General features: G+C 34.7%; 1 protein-coding gene across 13 annotated transcripts in view; it reads right to left on the reverse strand.

Annotated features, from left to right (window-relative positions):
* Positions 1–1,236: 1,236 nt before the first annotated feature.
* The window catches only part of Unc-115a (actin binding LIM protein Uncoordinated 115a), a 78,191-nt gene continuing 58,523 nt past the window's right edge, over positions 1,237–20,904 (reverse strand). For 6 of the 13 annotated variants that reach the window (XM_087340616.1, XM_087340615.1, XM_022081007.2 and 3 more), the window contains 5 exons: positions 17,826–17,923; positions 15,384–15,453; positions 12,408–12,448; positions 8,712–8,906; positions 1,237–8,171 (listed from right to left, as the gene is read on the reverse strand). In XM_087340616.1, coding sequence (XP_087196742.1) covers positions 8,058–8,171; positions 8,712–8,906; positions 12,408–12,448; positions 15,384–15,453; positions 17,826–17,923 — 518 coding nt within the window. In that variant the 3' untranslated portion in view covers positions 1,237–8,057. Of the gene's footprint in view, positions 8,172–8,711; positions 8,907–12,407; positions 12,449–15,383; positions 15,454–16,865; positions 16,964–17,825; positions 17,924–20,904 lie in introns of those variants that run through there. The other 7 variants (XM_087340614.1, XR_015532630.1, XR_015532629.1 and 4 more) reach the window with 7 other exon arrangements.

Genomic DNA, 20,904 nt, shown 5'->3' on the forward strand with positions numbered 1-20,904 from the left:
CAACAGGCCCGCGATTAATTTCTGAACCGTTTACCTCCTTGCGTATCCTGTAACCCGGATAGAACATGGAAAACTCAAAGCTAGGTGACCTGCTTCGCTAACTAATGTAAAAGATAAGTGAACTGCCGCGCCATTTATAGTTATACTTTATTTATAAACTGAGCGTATTTAAAACGCTGCTTAGAAATTATTTAATGTGTAGAGCTGAAGGTGTTTTTATCTCTTATCCAGTGTATAGGCCTAATATGTTCTTAAACTACAAGGTTTCGAAAGTTTGTTCTACTTCCATCTTTAGGTAATAAGGGAACAGAAGCCTATCTGCTGGGCACCCTGGTCCAACTCATCCAGGTTTGTGACTAGCTTGACCAAGGGGTCTAGCAGATTAAGATGAAGTCCTTCTTTTACCTGAAGGCAGAAGTAGAACAAACTTCGGAAACTTTGTGATTTTAATAATACACAGCAGAGGGATAAAGGAGAAAAACAGACACAAACACTGAAGATAATAACTTTGGGTATATTGTAGCTCGTTTCTTGAGCCATTAATAATGTTATTTCAACTGCAGTAGTTATGTAACATCACACAAAATGAGAAAACTGTAATGTTTATTAGGTTATAATATCGTTGCACAGTGACATTTTAGAAAACTACAAAAACCTCTTCGGGAGAGCAAGTAACCAAATCTGGGTTCAAACCCAGTATCTCCCAGGTACAACTGTTTGAGCTTTAACACAACAGCAATCTGCTCAGCTCTTTAATATTATTTTGCCATTGTTTTCTAAGTATTTTATAACAAACTTACTCTTCAGTATGGATCCTGAATAGGTAACACCACTAATACAAAAAAAAGGTCAGCCACCGGACTTGTTCTTGGATGTCATAAGGATCCTGCCACAAAACCATTCAATTTCTAGATTATCAAATTTTTTGTAATAGAACACTATTATAGAAGATTGATGATAGGATTTGAGGTTTACATTGAGGTGAGTCTGAAGATGGCTGATAATCCCAAGGCCACCGTATCAGTTGTTTGGGACCACCTATTTAATATACATATCTGTGCAAATATTCCAACATGTGCAACCTGAGAATGTGGCTCATCACAAGATCTCTCTTATGCATGAAGCTTTTTAGAGACTGTCTAATATGTCACAACAGACTTCAAAAAGTTCAGTGATACTGCAGGATGACCTACAGGAGTAAAGAATTCGCACAGGAATAAGTATGGAACCACATGCTATACTGAAGCAAACTTTTCTAGTTTATTTCACTGAATATATCTTATCTACATCTACAGCATCATCAAAATAACATATATTATCATCTTATTACTGTATGTAGTATTTATACAAAGGAATCAAAAGCAAATAAGTGATGTAACCACAGCAATGTCAAATGTAAACACAAATCAGTATGTATTCCTTCTGTGTCAGAAGGACAACCATCACAAACAAATATAGGACCAAGGAGAGGGAGTGAAGGGCAAATATAAACAAATAAAATGCAACAGGGAGAGGAACACCCCCACCACCATCTACAACAGAACCTTATTGTGGTGGAGGACAACCATATTTCACTTCCAAGTCACAGATTCTCTTTTCAGGTTGGCAACAGTGCTGGTCTTGCTTTGCATTAATGTTAATCCATTTTGAAACAATGGTTTATGTGCAATATTTTAAATATATTCACCTTCTTCACTTTTGCATTCTAAAAGAAGAATAAAATTGTGGGTATCAGCATTAGCATTTTTTTTACAAAATTAACTATAAGAACTAGAAATATTTTCAAGCAGAATTAAAACTGTTTATAAGAGTAAAATACCTTAAACAAATGACATGTACGAGGTTACTTGAAATAAGTAACATGTTTAATAGCAGTATAAGATATCTTTAAAAGTCTGGTCTTCAACCAGAAGATCACTACTGAATGTCTGATAGGAAAGAGTAAGTACAAAATAGCATTAACAAATTAGAATACCTAAAGAAAACACTGAAGTGAAGGAAACCTCTACTTCATTTCACATAGCAAGCCTCAACTGTTGGCAACACATTAAAGAGTACAAGAAGCACATATGACAAATATGCAAGGCTATGTACTATTTTCAGCACTGATACCAACATACAACTACAAAATTGGTGCACAATTTGAGGCACTTCCAACATACCAATCACCATACAAATCATAACAGCTCTTGGTTCTAATCACCTCTGTAAACACTACAATCATTATATTTAAATTCAGATATTAAAGCCACTTTCTAAACAAGCGATCCTTCTTCCATTCATACTTGTGTGACATTCATAATCAGTAGTAGACAGTCTTGGCATTTTAGTATTGTGCTATACACTTATTATAAAGCAAAGTAGTCGTGCTACACCCCATGTAACTCGCTTGGGGGGAGAGGTGGTATAGCTACAACTCATTCTTGACCTTGGCACTAGATGGGGGATGAGTGGTCAGCATCACGCCCTGGGAAAGGACCCCAGTACCAATTAGCTAGGAGGCTGGGTGGACCCCAGAGCTGGACTGGATTCACAGGCTGGAGAAAAATCCTCTGCCCCCATCGCGGATTGAAACCCAGTTGTAAAGCCTGTAGCTAGTCACTATACTGGCTGACCTATCCTGGCTCATTATGAACTGATTAAACCTGCCAAAATCACAATTTCACCAACCCAAAAGTTAGAAGGACATGTGCTCTCACAGAAGTAATTCAACAAATGTTAGTATCTAATGTTACTAAATTAGAAACCAGCAGAAGTTCCAGCCAGAGGAAACAAATCTCAGATCAAATATCCTTGAACTGAAACTATCCAAGTTCCAGTACCAGCATGAAAATGCAAGAGTGGGAATTGAACTACATTCATGTGGGCCTCCAGTGAAGCATTACTATATGAAGTTTTTGTAAAATTATTCCATTATGATGCTGGAGAATTTTATATTTGGATAATGAAGGCAAATTATATAAAAAGGAAGGAGAAATTATTGCTATCATATAACACAGGCAATAAAGTCTTCTGAAAGGTCAGCAAAGAGCCGACTTCTGCATGGTGTGCACACCCAAAAACATGTTTAATATAAATAATGAATTGCCATGAAAGCTTGAAATCAATTATAATATAAATTATGTCACATTAGTAAACTTTTTGGATCACACCTGTAGTCTATATAACTGACTCAAATGAAGTAAAGCAGGACTGTAACACAGTCCTAAGTGATAAACTTTTAGAGGAATAACACAGAATAAACCAGATAATTACCATCATCAGACTGAGGGTACAGGACAGTCATTGTTTACTGAGGAGGTATGCAATCTTGGAATTATGTCCATGTGGTGTAATCTTCTTTTTCTTCTTGAACTAGTTATATTTTAAGCTTCTAAAGCCAACTCCCATCCAAGAACAGATGATCAAATTTGCAAATCCTAGCAATGGTCTTATAGTCTCATCTAACTGCTTCTAATGTTGGTTGTATCTTTTATTCAAAACCCACATCTCACTTTCACATCTAATCGTTATCTTTGATCTTATGCTACACATTCTTAATTTTGTCAGAGTTGTCATCATTTGTAAATTTCTTTTTCTGTGATGTAATATTATATTAAAGCTTTTCAAACTGTTTAATTATAATTCACAGTTTCCTTTAAGTGACACAATACTGTGTCATAATTAATAAGCACCATACTTTTTTATGTTCAACAAAGTCTTGAAATATGAGGCTTTGCTAACCTGAAACTATCAAAATTATAATTCAGTCAAACTTAAAACTATTATGAAAATACAGTCACCATGTTAAATACAAACAAATAAATGCAATAAAAATTATCCTTGACAATGCTACTGTAGCCTTCTTCAGTTATATGTACAATGAATTACTAAAGGCCCTACAGAGTCACATGACTCACAAAAAGTGAAAAAGTCTTAGGAAGAATAAGTGCTGAAAGGAGTGACGTGATTTGCGACAACATACACCACAATCAGTTACAGTATGTTTAGTTCACATATAAAGAAACCATAACCAAAGCATCCAATTCAGAATGAAATGAGCAATACCAGTTACTACAATGCCAAGAGTTCTACATAAACAGGAAACATTCATGAACCAAATTTAAAGTTAAAATATGACATGGCTAAAATTAAATGCATGCCATTTAAAATATTATACTGCCTAAAATTTTAACTTTATAAATTCCTATTTTCAGACTAGCACCAAAAGCAATAGAATAAATTCAATAGTGTCAATGTATGTGGAACCAATGTAGGAACAATTACAAAATGCTGATCTTTCACTGAAATGATAAAAATTCCTACAATCCACAGTTGTATCAATAACATTATTTCATAAATGCAAACTTTTTCAATGTCTTGGTTATGAGGACAAATTAAAAAAAAGCAGCAGAATTCTCAAATGTCACAGTCACACTGCTTTTTGTTTTGCAATTAAGCACAATATTACCTTTAAACTATGCACTCTCACACATAGACCTGTTTATACAGCAGTATTATACCTGAAGCTTACAATATTTTATATATTAATAATTTCTCTGAATTAAGATATTATTAAGACAAAGCTGGGAAGAGCTGCCTGTAATTATAAAAGTAATGAAGTTACTTCAGCCTTGTCAATCTCCTATTGCATGCTACACTGTGAACAGACAAATATAAGTATATATAGAAATGAGGAGGATAAATAAAAACACTTCAGTGCTAGTCAGTTCAGTAGTTCAGGGGTGATAGTTGGTAATATTTCACATTACTGCAATTTATTTTAAAATGACTGTTGCATTCCATCATCGTTAACCTAATGAACTTTACACCCACCAAGCAATGCAAGAAATTACTTTCTAAATTCATAATTGTTTTAACAGTGGTTAATGGACAGGAGACAAATGCATTTTATACTGCAAGTTGAATTAACCATACTTGTGGGGAAAGAGAACATTTCAGGAAGGAAGATGAACTGGCCCACAAATGATTGAGCTGCAGACAATCCTAGAGGGAACAAAGAGTTATACTACTGTGGTAATTGCCGTCTTCTGAAACATCGGTAAACTTCTACCAGACTACACGGCATAATCACACAGAAGACAGCAAGCTTCAGACTCACCACCGTGAAAACCTCAAATCTTACAAAACACCATGTCATGAAAATGACTCATTCCTACATTCTGACATGAAATTAAGTTCCATCCACTATTAAGTGCAATAACTGTAAATAACACCATTATAGCAAGAAAACCTTATGAAAAATTACACCTGGCAATAGACAAAGTAAGCAAGAGTGTGGTATGGTTCATTGAGCTGTCACTTTAGACCGGATGGGCATTGTGGCATAATGCCTTATCTTCTGACACGCAAGGTGAAAGATATTTTAAGTATGCAATTGTAATTGAGGGTTTTTATGCTGGCTGCTTCACATGGTAACTAACTAACAAACTAAAAATGAAGGCTGTCTTCCCCATCAGATTACATTCTAGGAGAGTGTGAGACTGAAATTAACTCCCATATTGACAAGCACTGAAGTAATATAAAACATAGTTCACAGTTACGTGTATAATGGAGGTTTTAATTACCTAACAATGGAAGCTGCAATGAAGATAAATGCAAGCATCCACATCCTAAGTGATGTCTAGGAAAACAAGTTAGAAAAATCGATCATAGTCTTAAGGAATAAATTTGACATCCAGTATTAACAATACTGTTGTACGGATACAGGAAATATAACTGCTGCAGCCAATCACCATGCCATAAAGGTGAGCATAGAAACTGCAGGGGTAACTTCAGCACTAGTGGGAGGTTACTGATCAACTTCACACTTCATGCACCTGATGCTTGGCATTCATTCTGTTGAGGGTTGATTGGACTCCAAAGGAGTTTTGTATGTAGTGAAGATAGAAATACTCAAAATCTCTGTCAGGAAACAAACTCCAGCCACCCAGTCAACGGCCAGTCACTCTACTGACTCATGGCTCCTGGTAACTTTCACAAAATAAATATTGTAATAACACTTCTGACAAGTATTATTCTATAAAGATAATTATAAGACAAATAAAAACAAAGCACTGACTTAAAAAAGAAACACAACTGGGGCATATAGTCATCAGATACATTTCTTGACTTTTTGGAAATAATTCTCAATCTGTTCTGAATTAGGACCTTTTTGAAGTACCATCCTATCCATTACCACTTTATAGCCACACAGTTTATTACCGATATTTTTGGCATGAAAGGCTGAGTGAGCGGACTGTGGGCAAGCACCAACTGTCATTCACAGACTATGAGGGGAACTTAAATTAACATACTATCAAGAAGAAAAATACAATAACCAATAACATTATAGGTTTTACCAGTATTATACATGAAATATACAAACCATAAGGTATTTAAGTCTAGACAAAAACACATGCACCAAAAGCTTAAAGATTTGTAATATTTTGCAATACATACATTTAAAAATCCCACTTAATCTAACAATTTGGGCCAAAATCAGAATCTTGCTCAAGATTAATGATTGTGAATATCCCTCCTGATTGACTAATTCACAAAACAAGAAAGCCTTAAATCTTTATGAAAAGCACAAAAGTACCTCTTCATTCATGCACCTGTGAAATATGGTAAAAAGAAATACATAAAGTGACGAGGGAGAAACGCAGTAATGTGGCACCAGAAGAGAATATTCACAATTTGTACAGGCGTTTTCTTAAACATTACACCAGCCATTATTCACAACGCAACATCTTGAAGTAACTGATATTGTGAGATGTTAAGCGTAGCAATCAAAGCATAGTGACATTTTTCTGAACATTAGCCACTGTACACTGAGGTCCCACCAGAAAATATAAAAGGTAAGCATACTATATACACATTCAATACAAAGAAGTAAACATCATATTAAAGATGACACTTCGGCCTCACACTGCCATCACTTGTGTTCTTGCAGGTTAAAGAATTTTAATTCTGCCCAAGTCACAGGAAACCAATAAAGTGAATAACAAACATCATATAATTTTGTTAAATGACTGTCAAACTACAGGGACTGAGCAAATGGTAACTTGTCTGTATCATAACTCAACTTCCTTTGAACTGACCAAAATTAAAGAACTGGGCTCAATTAATTTCCAAAGAACTGTTCTACTTGAACTTTAACCTTTGAAACCCAGTGGTAACTAATAGTACTGTCTGCTTAACAATTAATAATTCTGTATTTTGTATTCTTCGGCTTTGTATGGCTTTGTGTAAACAACAATTACTTCCCTAACAGCTTTAAACAGATTACTTTTTGTAATAGAAAAGTGTTGTGTTTTCTTTGTGGTATAGACTGAATTCTTAAATATTTAGACAAGTTTCAGCATCAAAGAAATAAGTTAAATGTCCTTGAATGTGAATCATGTTAAAATCCTGAATGCATCAATTAAGTAAAAACTAGATTAAGAAGTATGAGGAAAGCAGAGAGCAGTTCTCATTAATAGCAAGGTCAACAGCACTAAACACAGATCAATGATGAAGTTGAGTTATTCACATTATACTCTGATAAATTCTATTTGACGAAGTGGGCAGAAAGAGATGTGGAGGGCTGCTATTACCCCGATTAACCAATGCCACTGTGTTCAATTTAATGCACCATTATAAGAAAGAAAAGGTATTCAGCACCAAATCTTTTACATGTTCTGTGCCACCATCTGTTAAGAATTAAAAAATTATGTACTTTACTGCCAAGCAACAAGAAAACAACTTCTTTACAGCAAACTGCAGAAATCACTCAAGGAAATAACAGTACAAAATCTAGAAAATGGACGAGAGGCTGTTACTGGATAGACGTTTAAAATATTTTAACATATTGGCCCACAGTTCTGTAAAGTATCACATAAAGAATTATGTTATCTGCAATCAAACTATTATACAAAGCATGAGTATTTCCTTCAGTGCATTTATGTCTAGTTAAGCTGAACTGTGTTCATGTTGATTTCTGTAATCCTCTAACCACTAGGTAATAATTTGCAGCAAATTAACCAAAGATGGCAGCACAGTACATTTGTATGGTCCAATGAAGTTGCGGAGTTCCATCAGAAGAGCCGGGCACGCCGCTTGATGTCATTCCGTCTCCACTGTGGCAAGCGATAAAACTCAACCCGGTTGCATTGGAACAGTGCCTCAAATTCTGTATCAGACAAGTGACGCTGCAAAAACAGTGATTGATTACATTCAGAGTTGCACACATGTTCTATAGCCTGACAAGAGGAAGAAATAAAAGGATCACAAAAACATTTCAAAAAGAGGAAATGTGAGTTCTAAATCCTGCCTGGATTAACATTACTTAACCACATTAATATCAATCTACAGAATATATGGCAGCTTAAAAAATTGGAACAGGAGCCATATCCTAAATCCAGGGGCATCAAGAAGCCTCAGACACAGATGATTTCACCTAAACATTCATTCCAGAAGGTTACAGCAGTGTATGAAGGATTTCATTTAGAGACAGATTTTGTAAACTTGATCAGCAAATATTACATCAAAATATTGGAAAATCAACTGCAAGTTGACACATGTTGGTTCTGTTACTGTAAAATCATTCTTCTACACAAATCTGTTTTCAGATATGCCAGGTAAGGCAAAGGCTTGAATGCATAAAAACAACCTCTAATTATGGATATGGACAAAAATGTAAAAGAAATGGATAACAAAAACAAATATATACCACAAATCCCATGCCTCACCTCTAGGTTGAGTCTGTCCACATCTGCAGGCAATCTGTAGTTGGTGATAAGCAACAGGTGGTAGGGGTAGATCTTGGCAGGCTCGGTGGACATTGGGTGGGCCATATTGGGCAATGAACGGCGCAAGTGTGGGCTGTATGAGGCAGCATAACGAAGCCCTCCCGCAAATGTTGTTGACACAGGAATATCAGAATTCTAAAGGTTAACAGGCACTTGATTTACAAACAAACCAAATAACACAACTGTCACAAATGTTGTTAATCTCATTACAAGACACAAACTTATGCTAACAAGATTAAAGGTGTGTGTGTGTGTGTGTGTGTATATATATATATATATATATATATATATATATATATATATATATATATATATACACAGATATATACAGATATTCAGTACATCTGGGAGAAGTTATAATGTTTACAATTATGAATTAATAAATCCTTTGTGACCACGGATACATTGGGTTGGCACAGACCGCTGTGTATCACTTCATTTAGGATATACCAAGCCTGTAAATAAACTTCCTTCTAGATTTCTCTGATGAGATCTGTGCAGTCAGTGACAAATTTTGAAGAGTACACTTGTATGTCTGCCCTGGTACTCAAGACTGTTCTCCCATACAGTATGTTTTTATCTAAGTATTGTACTGTTAGGCTGCTCTCTCGATGGTGCAAATGAAATCAGCTGTATGAAAGCAGTGATGCAAGGTTACAATGAATCCAGTTATATGGGTGAGAACAACTGCAAGACAGAAATATGCAGAAGGAAAAATTTGCAAGAACTGAAACAGAGTATTAGCCTGGAGAAAATAAGAAAAAAAAATATGGAAAACCTGTCAGGATACAGCAAGCCCTGGCTAAAAAATCAAAGTACTCACCAAATAAAAAGTAGAAGTGTTATCCCCAATTTATGACTTCCAATAAGGGGGCTTAAGGAAAACACATTTAAGACTTCAGGGTCCGTGTGGCATTTGGACCACAATCTGAATGCTACTTATCTAAAATGTAGTCACACTTTACTACGTAAATTCTCCAAATGAAAGTGAATAGTAAACCTCCCTATCCAATTTGTAAATTGCAAACAACTATACTACAAAGATTAAATGAATGTAAAAACAAGATAAACCAGGATAAAAGTGAACTTACCAGTGTGATAGTCTAAAGACACATATCAAGAAAGTAACTTTTATGAATACAAACTCAGACCTCAATTTCTATTCCTTTCTTGTGCACGTCTTTGGACACTTTTATCCTGTATGCCTTAAAAAATAGAAACACTTTCCCACACGAACTAATAACACATTTTAATACGAATGTTCTAAAACAACAGTTAAATTATAACTCACTCATTGTGAATCAACATGTACTATATAAAATCCAATAGAAATATAAATGCCAACTTATAAAACTGAGACCTTGAGCCTTACTTTGAGCTTACTGGCATAACATCTGCAAAGAATAAATGTAATATGCATAGAGGGGCTGTGCATATTGCATATTCAATATCTCCACATGTTAATGAATCTTTATAATATTTTTATTTACAGTACACACAAGAATTTCATGATCAAACTGACTTTGTCCAAGAAGAACTTGAATATATAAATAAAACTGAAAAGACTGGAAAATGTTTATACAAAACTTCTTTATGAACATTTTCTTCGTATGATGTCCCGTTTTGGTATATAGCAGATATCAAAGTGTTCAAACTGTGACCTTCTGGGCTATACCACTGTACTTTTGTCAGTGGTAATTAATGTTTCAGAATAACACACTGCCTCCATTTTGAGGGTGGATGTAAATTAACATTGTTGTAAATGTCTCAAATTTCATGTAAACACCAAAATGGTTTCAAGAAGTGCATGTGTGGAGACACACCAAACATGCACCCACCTGTGACATACCATGCTCTTTGTCAACTTTATTTTTTCATAGATCCTATAGCACTTTATTAAAACCACAATCTGATCTTTTCACTGCCTTCCTTGTTTCTCCCTTTCACTTATGTGCATTCAGCATTTAAGATGATGGCATTTCCTACAGTTTATTATATGTCCAAATATCTTCCAACGTAAGTCAACATTTTTCTGCCTCATGCAGTGCGCTGGAAATGCCCTCATACAGAAACCCATTTATCCAACTTTTAGTGTTCTCTTTTTTACAACTGCAAGTGTCACACTTTTCCATATGGCATTCAGTGAGAACCCAATTCAAGTTTCTCAGTGAGAGAGTTAACGTAACTGTCATACTCCGAGAACATACAACAGTCACTGTATCAAACACCTGCAACAACAGAAGCAGCACTACTACATGATGCTAGAACATTGGCAGAACATTCAAGCTTACCATCCATCATTCTACTGAATGGCTTGGCTACACTCAAGCAGGTTATTTACTACACAAGCAATATACATGCCACACAACATCACAATGTTACGGTAAATGTCACATTAATAAATAAAAGGAAATCCCAATGTTAACATAATTTTAAATAAGAGCAGCATCATATGAAGGAACCCAAACAGTAAACAGTCTGCTATTGCAGTAGAAGTTTAAATTTCCTGATTTCTCCTCCTTGATTCACTAATATTTTAGAGTTCATTGATTTAAAATAAACTGTGGAAACGTGTAATCCAATCTGGAGAACACATTTTCCAAACCTATTCTGTGTGGTTTTGCACACTTGATATTCATTTACTGCAGATATAAAGCTTATCTGACTTCAGATACCACAATGAACCTAACAACAATTCACTTTTCAATGTAAAATAAACAAATGCAAATACCTTGTTAAACAAAGAACATAACAACAAATGTTATTCGCATAAAGCTGATGATGCTTGTGGATTCTTTTTCACGATAAATTGCTTTTTTGAGAGAAGTTATAATGTTAGATGTTCATGTAAATAAATTGGGGGTTATATAAAGACATACAAGAAAGCTGTGGATAGACAGATAATGCAAAGAAGACATAATGGCTGACAAAATGAAAATGTGAAAAATTATTTGACATTACTTTAAAGTCTAGTTTTAATCGAGGAATAGTCTCATAAAAATGCCACCTCATTTTTACAATATCTCATGAAGGGAATTTTGGTATATTTTGAAACCTACAGAACATACTACCGTAGTAAACATATAACATAGCAAGATGATAGCAGATAAGGAGGGCAAAGGAGCACTGAAGTTTACAAGTGTGATTCTGTTTCACTGTTTTGCTTAGTCATCAGATGATTCAGACACACATTTGAAAAAAAATTACATTTTTTAATCAATGCTTTCCATGCTGGCAGACTACAAAATTATGTAATTTCTCCAAATCTAGCATAAAATAATCAATACAATAAATTACAGAATTTCTGCAATGGCTATGTACCCTATGACTATGACATTGATAAAAATGTTAAGTCACATATTTCAATGATTATCTACGTTCAATATTTTATTTTTGGCAATATCCACTAAATAGTGTACAAACATATACATCACCTTTGTGAAATGAAAATAAATCATGCATATAAAAGCCTTAAACCAACCTACAAAGCCCATCACAGTTCACTTAATCAATAATGAGATGCACAGAACAAACACACCAAAACTTCTACAAGATGTTAGTAAAGCTAAAAGCCTCAAACACCATCCCCACTACTAATTAGTATCACCGAATCAATGTCTTCAGATTCGTACGTACCAATCCCCGCCTGTCCACCTCAGAAATGGATCCAGCTGAAACTAGGGGGGAAAAAGAGGTACATCTAAATCAACCAACAGCCGACTGCCAGACGCTAAGTTACTAAAGGAAAAAGGGTGTTCAGGAGGGGCATACAGGAGAAAATTTATATTATTATTATTGTCACCACAATACATCTTGCAGCAATTAAATCTGCCACTGGGGGGGGGGGGGGGGGGAAGAAGAAGGTAAAGTGTGTTTTACAACCAGACAAGTTTATATAATTACAATTTGAATGTGTCACTGTCAGAACATTCATGTCAGAATGTCAAACCACAGCAAAAACTACTTGCAGAATTAACTTAAAATGACTTATCCTTTGCAAAATAACAAGTCAACATATGAAAACTGTTCATATCTGTCCTGCAAGCAATTGAAACATTTATAAATCTTTTGTCCTTCACCTTTAAATGAGGTAAAATTTAATAATAAAAGTTCTGAATTACTGCATTGTTCCTCATTAATAAGAAAATTTGTCAAACTACGTAAATTATTATTAATATTTCCCATGTTTGAAAAAATAAGATCAATCAATAAGATTTGTAAATGAAGCTTGAATGATTGAAAGGTTCTGAATTAGTTTTCTGAACATTATTTTCAATACAGATACAAATTGACAACTGCTTTCCAGTTTACACCAAGTTCCACGAGCATAAAGACACCCCACAACATAAAACTGTGAGTGACTTAGTAAGGGTTTATATATGAAAACATCCCAAATGTTTTGAGCATATTAATTATGCTACATTTCTGACAATGAAACTGTCCGATGCAACTTAGAAACATATTCTGATGAGCAGCACTTACATTTTAAGCACATGAGCCAGATGTTTAATTAATTTTCAGGCTTATGTGCAAAAGCATGTGAGTGTTTATCATAATCACCACAAATGCTCTTGAATAACAGATCTGACTGATGTTCCTACTAAAATGAATTAAAAGAATTAAGTATGTATTGAAACTAGAAGATATGGACTATGACACTGCAAGAATAATGTACATTTATACATCCATTTCAGTGAATAAATACTGCAGAGATAAAAAAATCTGGCAGAAGCTGTAGGACCTAAAGAGACATTAACATCACAGTAGCTATTAATTAAAAATCCTTTTATGGAAATGGGTTCCAAACACCATCTATACTATTAACCCATGCTTCTTCAAGTAAATTTATTTGAGACAAATTAAACTTATGCATGCATAAAACTGAAGTGAAATCCTTATATTTTCCTTCTATAATAGCACATGTAACTGAAAAGCTATTATGCCACAATTATGTTCTACTTTGTCCCTTTGTGAAAAATATATTTTCCAAGATCAAATCAAGACTGTAGTATATCCCTAGTCAGAAACCTTCAAAGAATGATTAAATACAGCTCTGATGCAAATAATCAGAACATTTGGGAATGTTTCACATGAACTCCATTTCTGGCCAACAGCACTTATGACTGTGGTACATGGGATGGTGGAGGGGAAGGACACTACAGAATACTCAGTACTCAATAATGTTGTATACCCCAAGGCTAAATGGCTGCAACAACCTTTAAGCACTCTGTACTTGAACCTCAGTAATCATGTGTTAGTTTCATTACTTGTGTACCAACGTCATGCAACATGAGCACAATTGTGGGCACGAAAGCCAACCAAAAGACATGATATGTTTTAGTAAATGAAATTACCAGTCTGCCACTACCTTACTGAAATATCATGATATATATGTATATAAAAAAGATTGATAAAGTTCAATTTGAGCTTCACTGAAAGTAGGAGTTATACTGGAAAGATGTGAACCAAAATTAAAATTATATAGTAACTTTAAGTGCCAACTGCTCAATATAAAATTGTTATCTAAATCAAGTTATTTTGGTGATAAAACATTTGGCTTAATGGACAGACTCAGCATCCATGTCACACATTCATTTTATGAACTTTGTGCACAGAACTTATGAATATAAGTACAAATGATAATGGAATCACATTGGTTTACTTCTAATGCCCACACCTGCACAAAACAACTCTTCATTTACTGATCCACAAATTATATTCCACCAATAACTAAAAAGATGTACAAACACTTCAGGTATGGGTTTCTCATCACAGAAGCAACGTGTTTTCTTCTTCTTATTCTGACCACCTTTGCTTCCCATCCAGCTCATAATATGTACACAAATTAAAAGCATCAGAGGTCTTCCATATTCAAAACTATAGTAAGAACTTTTTCCTGTTAAGGATTTGAGGTTCTCACAGTGATGAGTATGAATTTGGAAGTGTTCTGGGTTGTAGTACACTTCTACTAGACTACACAGTGCTGCAACCCCAAAGACAGTCAACTTTGTTTTTCCTGTTAGTATAATTGATGACACATCAATCTTGTCCCTAGCCATGCAAAATCAACAGCACACTTGTAATGCCATGAGGTTCATTTTAAAGAGCATATCCTGTCTAAGTATAAGGAACTGTTACCTCTGGAATACTTCAAGATAGAACTAATTAAAATTATGTAACAAATTACATAAAAAAGTCATGTAAGAAATCACTCTTAAACTTTATTTATGACAATCGTTTTCACAGAAATCAAGATTTTTATGGCTCAAAGTCTTATGTAACAGGTTTCTCTTCAGGTTTATTGAGTAAGATGATGTACAGATTTCATCTCTCTCCCAAGCATGCTACATGCTCCAGCCACTTAACCCACCTTACTACAGCCAAGTGTATGCACATTATTAGTGATTACAATCTCTGACTGATATATTCTTCCCAAAATAAAATACACACTTCCCTTCCTCCAAATAAATCCCTCCTCTGACATACTGACTGTACATTATACTCATGCATGTTTCTAGTGGTAGCTTCTCATAAATTACATAACAGAATTCGCATTAAGGTAACTGCCCTCCTCCCTTCTCCTCTTATGTTAGAAATGTGAATGTTACTCACTATCAGATTTGCCACTGCTGAACTCAGTGCTATGAGTTTTGTCTCCAAGGCCACTGAATGAGAAATCACCCTGAAATGACAAGCATGAGTCAACTTATTATTACACAAAATAAACTACATTAGCATCTGGAGTCCATAATATAACATGTTACCACTATAATATTAATAATAACATTTTCAGTCAGAGATAGGAGAAAATTTGAAAGAGATTTGTTTTGCCCTACAAAACCTTTGTGAACATTTAATATGAAAACATCATTAAAAAGTATTTTAAAGGAAAACATCCAATCTGGTACAAATAATTCTTTTAAAATTGAGTATAGAAGCTTCACATTTTTATTACTTTAGAGCCACATTTCCTATGAAGTAAATACACAGTAATTACATCAGTATTAAGAATTGTGGGTCTTAAGAAATGTCAAGAGATGTACCGAGTTAGACAAGTGAGAAACAATAACAAATATGCAAAGAACTTAATGTTATTCAGCAAACGACAGACCAGACAGACAGACAGACATACACACACACACAGATCTTGAAAAGAATGGACATGGCAGACTCCGAAACTAACATTTTGTTGCTGGTGCATATTTTTTGACTAACCCTGAAATGGAACACTGTCAAGATCCAGAATTAAAAAGAATTAATATTTTGAAAAATTACAATTCCAAGAAAACTGAATGTCAACCACATGGTTTATCCATACCAACACAAACACCACAAAACAAATGTTAATCACTCTTATGTACTTTATGAATATGACAAACAGAACTGCATGGATGAACCATACCATGCCTCACCTGATCTACCAACTGCCATGCAAAATTGTACATAAACAAATCACTATATTATACATGTATGTTCAGTTAAAATAACCCACCGCTGTACACATCTCAATATATTATAAACACTGGGTACATATACCACAAATTGTACCACTTCATGCAAAAACTCTACTTTGAGTATGTTCTGATGTTCTGTGCACAAATACCAATCAATACTAAGAAACCCAAAGAAATTTACTATCAACAAAGATTTAAAGGAAATACAACAGGTCCATGTAAAAGACTTTCAGTATGAAAACACAACAAAGTACATGAAATTTCAAGTCTCTCACACCACTAACATAGAATGCCACATGAATTAGTAGTTCAGATTGTAAGAAAATGCACAATCTCTGGTAATGTGAATTAAACTGTCTCACAACTAATCCTATGTGGCTGTTTGGTAGTGTAAAGCCTGTCGAATAACAAGGCGTAGGTTCAATTAATTACAACAACAAAATTATTATACCTAGCCAAAGGAAAATGTCTACATTATTCACATCTGATTTAACCATATCTGTATGAAAGCAGGATCAATATAATCACGCTCCTTTCTATTCATATATTTTACCATCAATGGACAAGCAGAACAGAGGTTACAAGGAAAAGCAAGCCTACCAACATTAACTACTAACACAAAACAAAGACAGGGACTTACTCCAATGTTGTACACACTGCCACCAGTACTGCTGAATGTGTGTGAACGAGGTGCTAGTCCATAACCTGGTTTTGGCACGTGGCGCAGGGCGCTAACAACTACAACCAACAACACAAGAACCCCCAAGAGAGGGAAATAACACCAGACACAGGATCCCCAGTCACATGCTGCCAACCTCATGACAGTAAAATTACCAGCCAAATCACTGAATTTAATGTTTTCTTATTACCTGTGTAAGAATTCCATTTGCCTGTTTGTGAATATCAATGAAGAAAAATTTAGTCTTCTCAGTGTACCAAGAGAGATCAGCTAAAGAGACATCAATGGGAAGCAGACATCTGGTATTATCTTTTTCAAATTCACATCTAGCTACTTATACCCATGAATTTGGCACTAACATCTGAGCATCCATGTCTTCAGATTTACCATATAATTTTTAATTTAATAAGTTTTACTGACTTTTCAGAACATAAACTTCATACACCTGGAAGCAGAAGTACTTAATATAGTCAACATTCAGAATCTGCAAGCATATGAAATTAGTATTCAAAGGGTGTTGGGCTCAATCATTCAATTGCTGCTGTATAAAAGTAAATAACAATGTTGACTATTAGAATGACAATCACATACAGCCATGAGCAGACAGAACTGCTGAAACACAGAGTTTATAAAATATGAGGCCTACTGCAGAAAATGGATACAATTTACACAATTCAAGCCAATTAATAAACTTGATTTTAAACTTCAAGTAATCATGAAAACTAAGAGCATGATGTAAACAATTTTGTTAAAATACTTCACAGGACTGGTAGTAGTTTACTGTCACGAGGAGACAATCTTGCAATATCTGTAAATCAAAAGTTTATTATTGGCCACCACCCACACAGGGTGGAAAAAGGAATAAGCAAGCAAACAAACAAGGACAGCAGGAGGGATGACAGAAGGGCAAACAATACTCACAGCAAAGCCCGCTGGGCCGCCGTTTCGTCCTGTTGCAGGCAAGGTGGAGGACTTGAGACCATATCCGGGCTTTGGAGCAGCCCGCAGTGATGATACCACTACAAACAAATACCGCACATCAACACAACACAGACTACTCACTCCTCATGTTTGCTGCATGGGAAATACATACAGTGTGAGAAAGGGCATCATCACCTGTACTGGTATGTTCATAAAAAACCATAATGTACCATCAATTTCAGGCAATATTATTGAAGATGTATAATGCAACTCAAAATGTCACTGTTAAGTGTTATATTAAATGAGAAGATTCATTCATGGGAGTATTGGAAGCACAGTATTATGTGTTACACAAATATATAGACATTGAAACAAATTCTCAAACATTTACTTCTGATAAGCAAAAAGTGACAGTGGAATCATTTTCATGTATGCCTATGCTGCATAATATTTATTTATATCTGAGTGTTTAATATGGCTCAAATATTTTTTAAACATGCAACTATTTGCTCATAAAAATTTTGAAAAAAAAAATCACCCGCTCTCTTATACCTTTCCCCCCAAAAGATTTCAGTACATCTAGCATTGTGTCTCCATCATAAGCCAATGAATAGAAAGAGATGCACACCATCCAGGTGTAGTTGTTATAAATTTCAAGTCAAAGTAATCTTAATTTTTGCTTTCAGAAATGAAAGAAGAAACAAATTTTAAGGTGCAACTCAGCTGCAGTGGGCAGTCACCTAAAATGCCTTTATTGAGTATTTGTAATCAAAAGTTGTACCAATTAGCTTAGTTCTGTCTATCTGTTAATCTGTCCATATGTTAACAACATAAGAACATTCCAGGTTTGATTAAAATTGGATAATGAAACAAAATTTTTCTTTCAAAACAAAGTACACAGACAATGATAGAGTGAGGGTGCCAGAATTGTCACATTGTGTGTACATCTTCAGACTTGTTAATGTTACAGTATAAAAATTTAAACAAATTTCACAAAGTATACATTAAGTAACATTTATCTCTTTGAGAAAGTATTTATTATGTAATAATTAAAATTAAATTAAATCCGAGGCATAACAGCTCCAGAGAGCCAAAGCCGACTAGCTTGACTGCTGGCCTCACGTTCACATGCCCAAGCAGGGGTGAACGATCATCCAACCAGATATAGGGTGATGTGTGGTCAGCACGACGAACCCCCAGCCATTGCTAGTTTTCCCGACTGGATTACGCTACCCATTGTAGCTCCCCAATTTCCTCACAATGCTGGGTTGGCATCGGTCCCATACACTGGTCGAAAGCTCATGAGAAAATTTCTTCTCCCCCGAGACTCGAACCAGTGCACATTCCGTATCGCCAGTCCGAAGCATGATGCCTCAGACGGCACCGGACCCATTATGTAATAATACATCTACTTAATATCATTCACTGAAAAAAAACTATTTCCTGTTTAAATGATCTTCATAAATATTCTACACTGCCAAACTGACAGCAGTTGTAACTGATTACTTTGTACTTAATCTGAGTATTATTTTTGTACAATGAAATGTAAGGCTTTAGGAACAAGTAACAACAAAACCAAAAAAAATAAATAGAACATAACTTATACTTGTGACATCTACAAAACAGAACTAGAAAGGTCAAAACCCGGCTATAACAATGGAGGAGAAACTGTGGAATTTTCCTCAAAATGACAACAGATCTCACACTGTATACTTTAAAAAAGTTGGTAAGGTAAAAGAGATTCTGCCCCGGGTTAAAAAGGATTGGCTGTGCAATGAACAGGTCGGTGTTCAATTGTAACTTATGTCAATGTATGTGAGCTGTAAACAAACTAAAGGCAACATAAAATTGCAGTGCCTATCCAGTGTAAAATTGTTCAGCTGAAAGACAAATTACTGGATATCAGCCTTGACACTATTTACAGCTGAAGATATTCACTGTGAAGACATGGTTTATATTTAAGTTGTGCCTTATGATTAATGGACCTTACATTAAAGGTACCCAAGGACATTATGTGACTATCAATCACTGTGGACCTTTTAATAATAATGTTGATGAACTAGCTCTAATTTACTAGATGTTTTGAAAGCTTGGAAGTGCTCATTATTAGGGGTCTGTAACAAAATTATAGTTTTAAACACAGATGTTTCCCATGTAGCAAACATGTAATTTACATGCAGAGAAATAACCTACTTCTGTGCATGAACCATGCAGAAATATTATGTTGTAATAAGGCATGCAAACTTTTCATTATTATTTCATGTTATGTTTAACACACATTTTGGTAATCATGCAATATTTCTCTACTTTTAAACATAAGTTAAAAGGTAAACACTTAGTATGAATGTAAAATCAGGTGAGAAAGGAAGCAGCATACATCAAAAACAGTTATGAAAGAACGGATATTTTATGCACAAAATTACCTTTCTTCTGAGACAAGGAGATGACAAGACTGAAAGATGACAACTGCAATATACAATAAAATTTTTGGTCTTTCTTCAGTCTTATATCATTTCGTTGTAAAGGAGTAAAGCTGTGATTTAAATACCCAATATTCTTCCACCAACTGAGAACTCACGTACTGTACTGCTCAGTCACTCATTTCTCACTTAATTTTCACATTTTCAAGTTTTAAAAACTCTTCCAATATTATGACATGGTACTAAAGAGAATACTGCATAAAAACTGCAGAGCTGCAGTAGGCTATTAAGGATGTACGGGAAAATAAGGCATGTTCCTAACAAGTTCAAATACCTTCAGCTGGGTATGGATTTGTATGCAATTCAAGTTAACATTACTATTATTCTATTTCCATAATACTGCTACTTTTTTACCAATGAAATACTCAGGAAAGATGGTGCTTAATATCAAAATTCTAAATATCTTTTAACAACTTATGAAGTAAGGAAATTCGTGCAACAATTTACCGATAGTTTTATTATAAACATGTAACAGTGCCAAGAACTATTAAGACTATGTATTAATTGTTTTAAAATGTCTGATTGTGCAAACTGCAGTGCTATCACTGCTAAGTATGCAAAAATAAAGAAACACTTATTACAGAACAGTGTCTAGAAAA

This window comes from Zootermopsis nevadensis, unplaced genomic scaffold (assembly GCF_977971745.1).
Source record: "Zootermopsis nevadensis isolate Lab colony 2312 unplaced genomic scaffold, Znev_1.0 Znev_ptg000061l, whole genome shotgun sequence".
Taxonomy (NCBI): Eukaryota; Metazoa; Arthropoda; class Insecta; order Blattodea; family Termopsidae; genus Zootermopsis; species Zootermopsis nevadensis.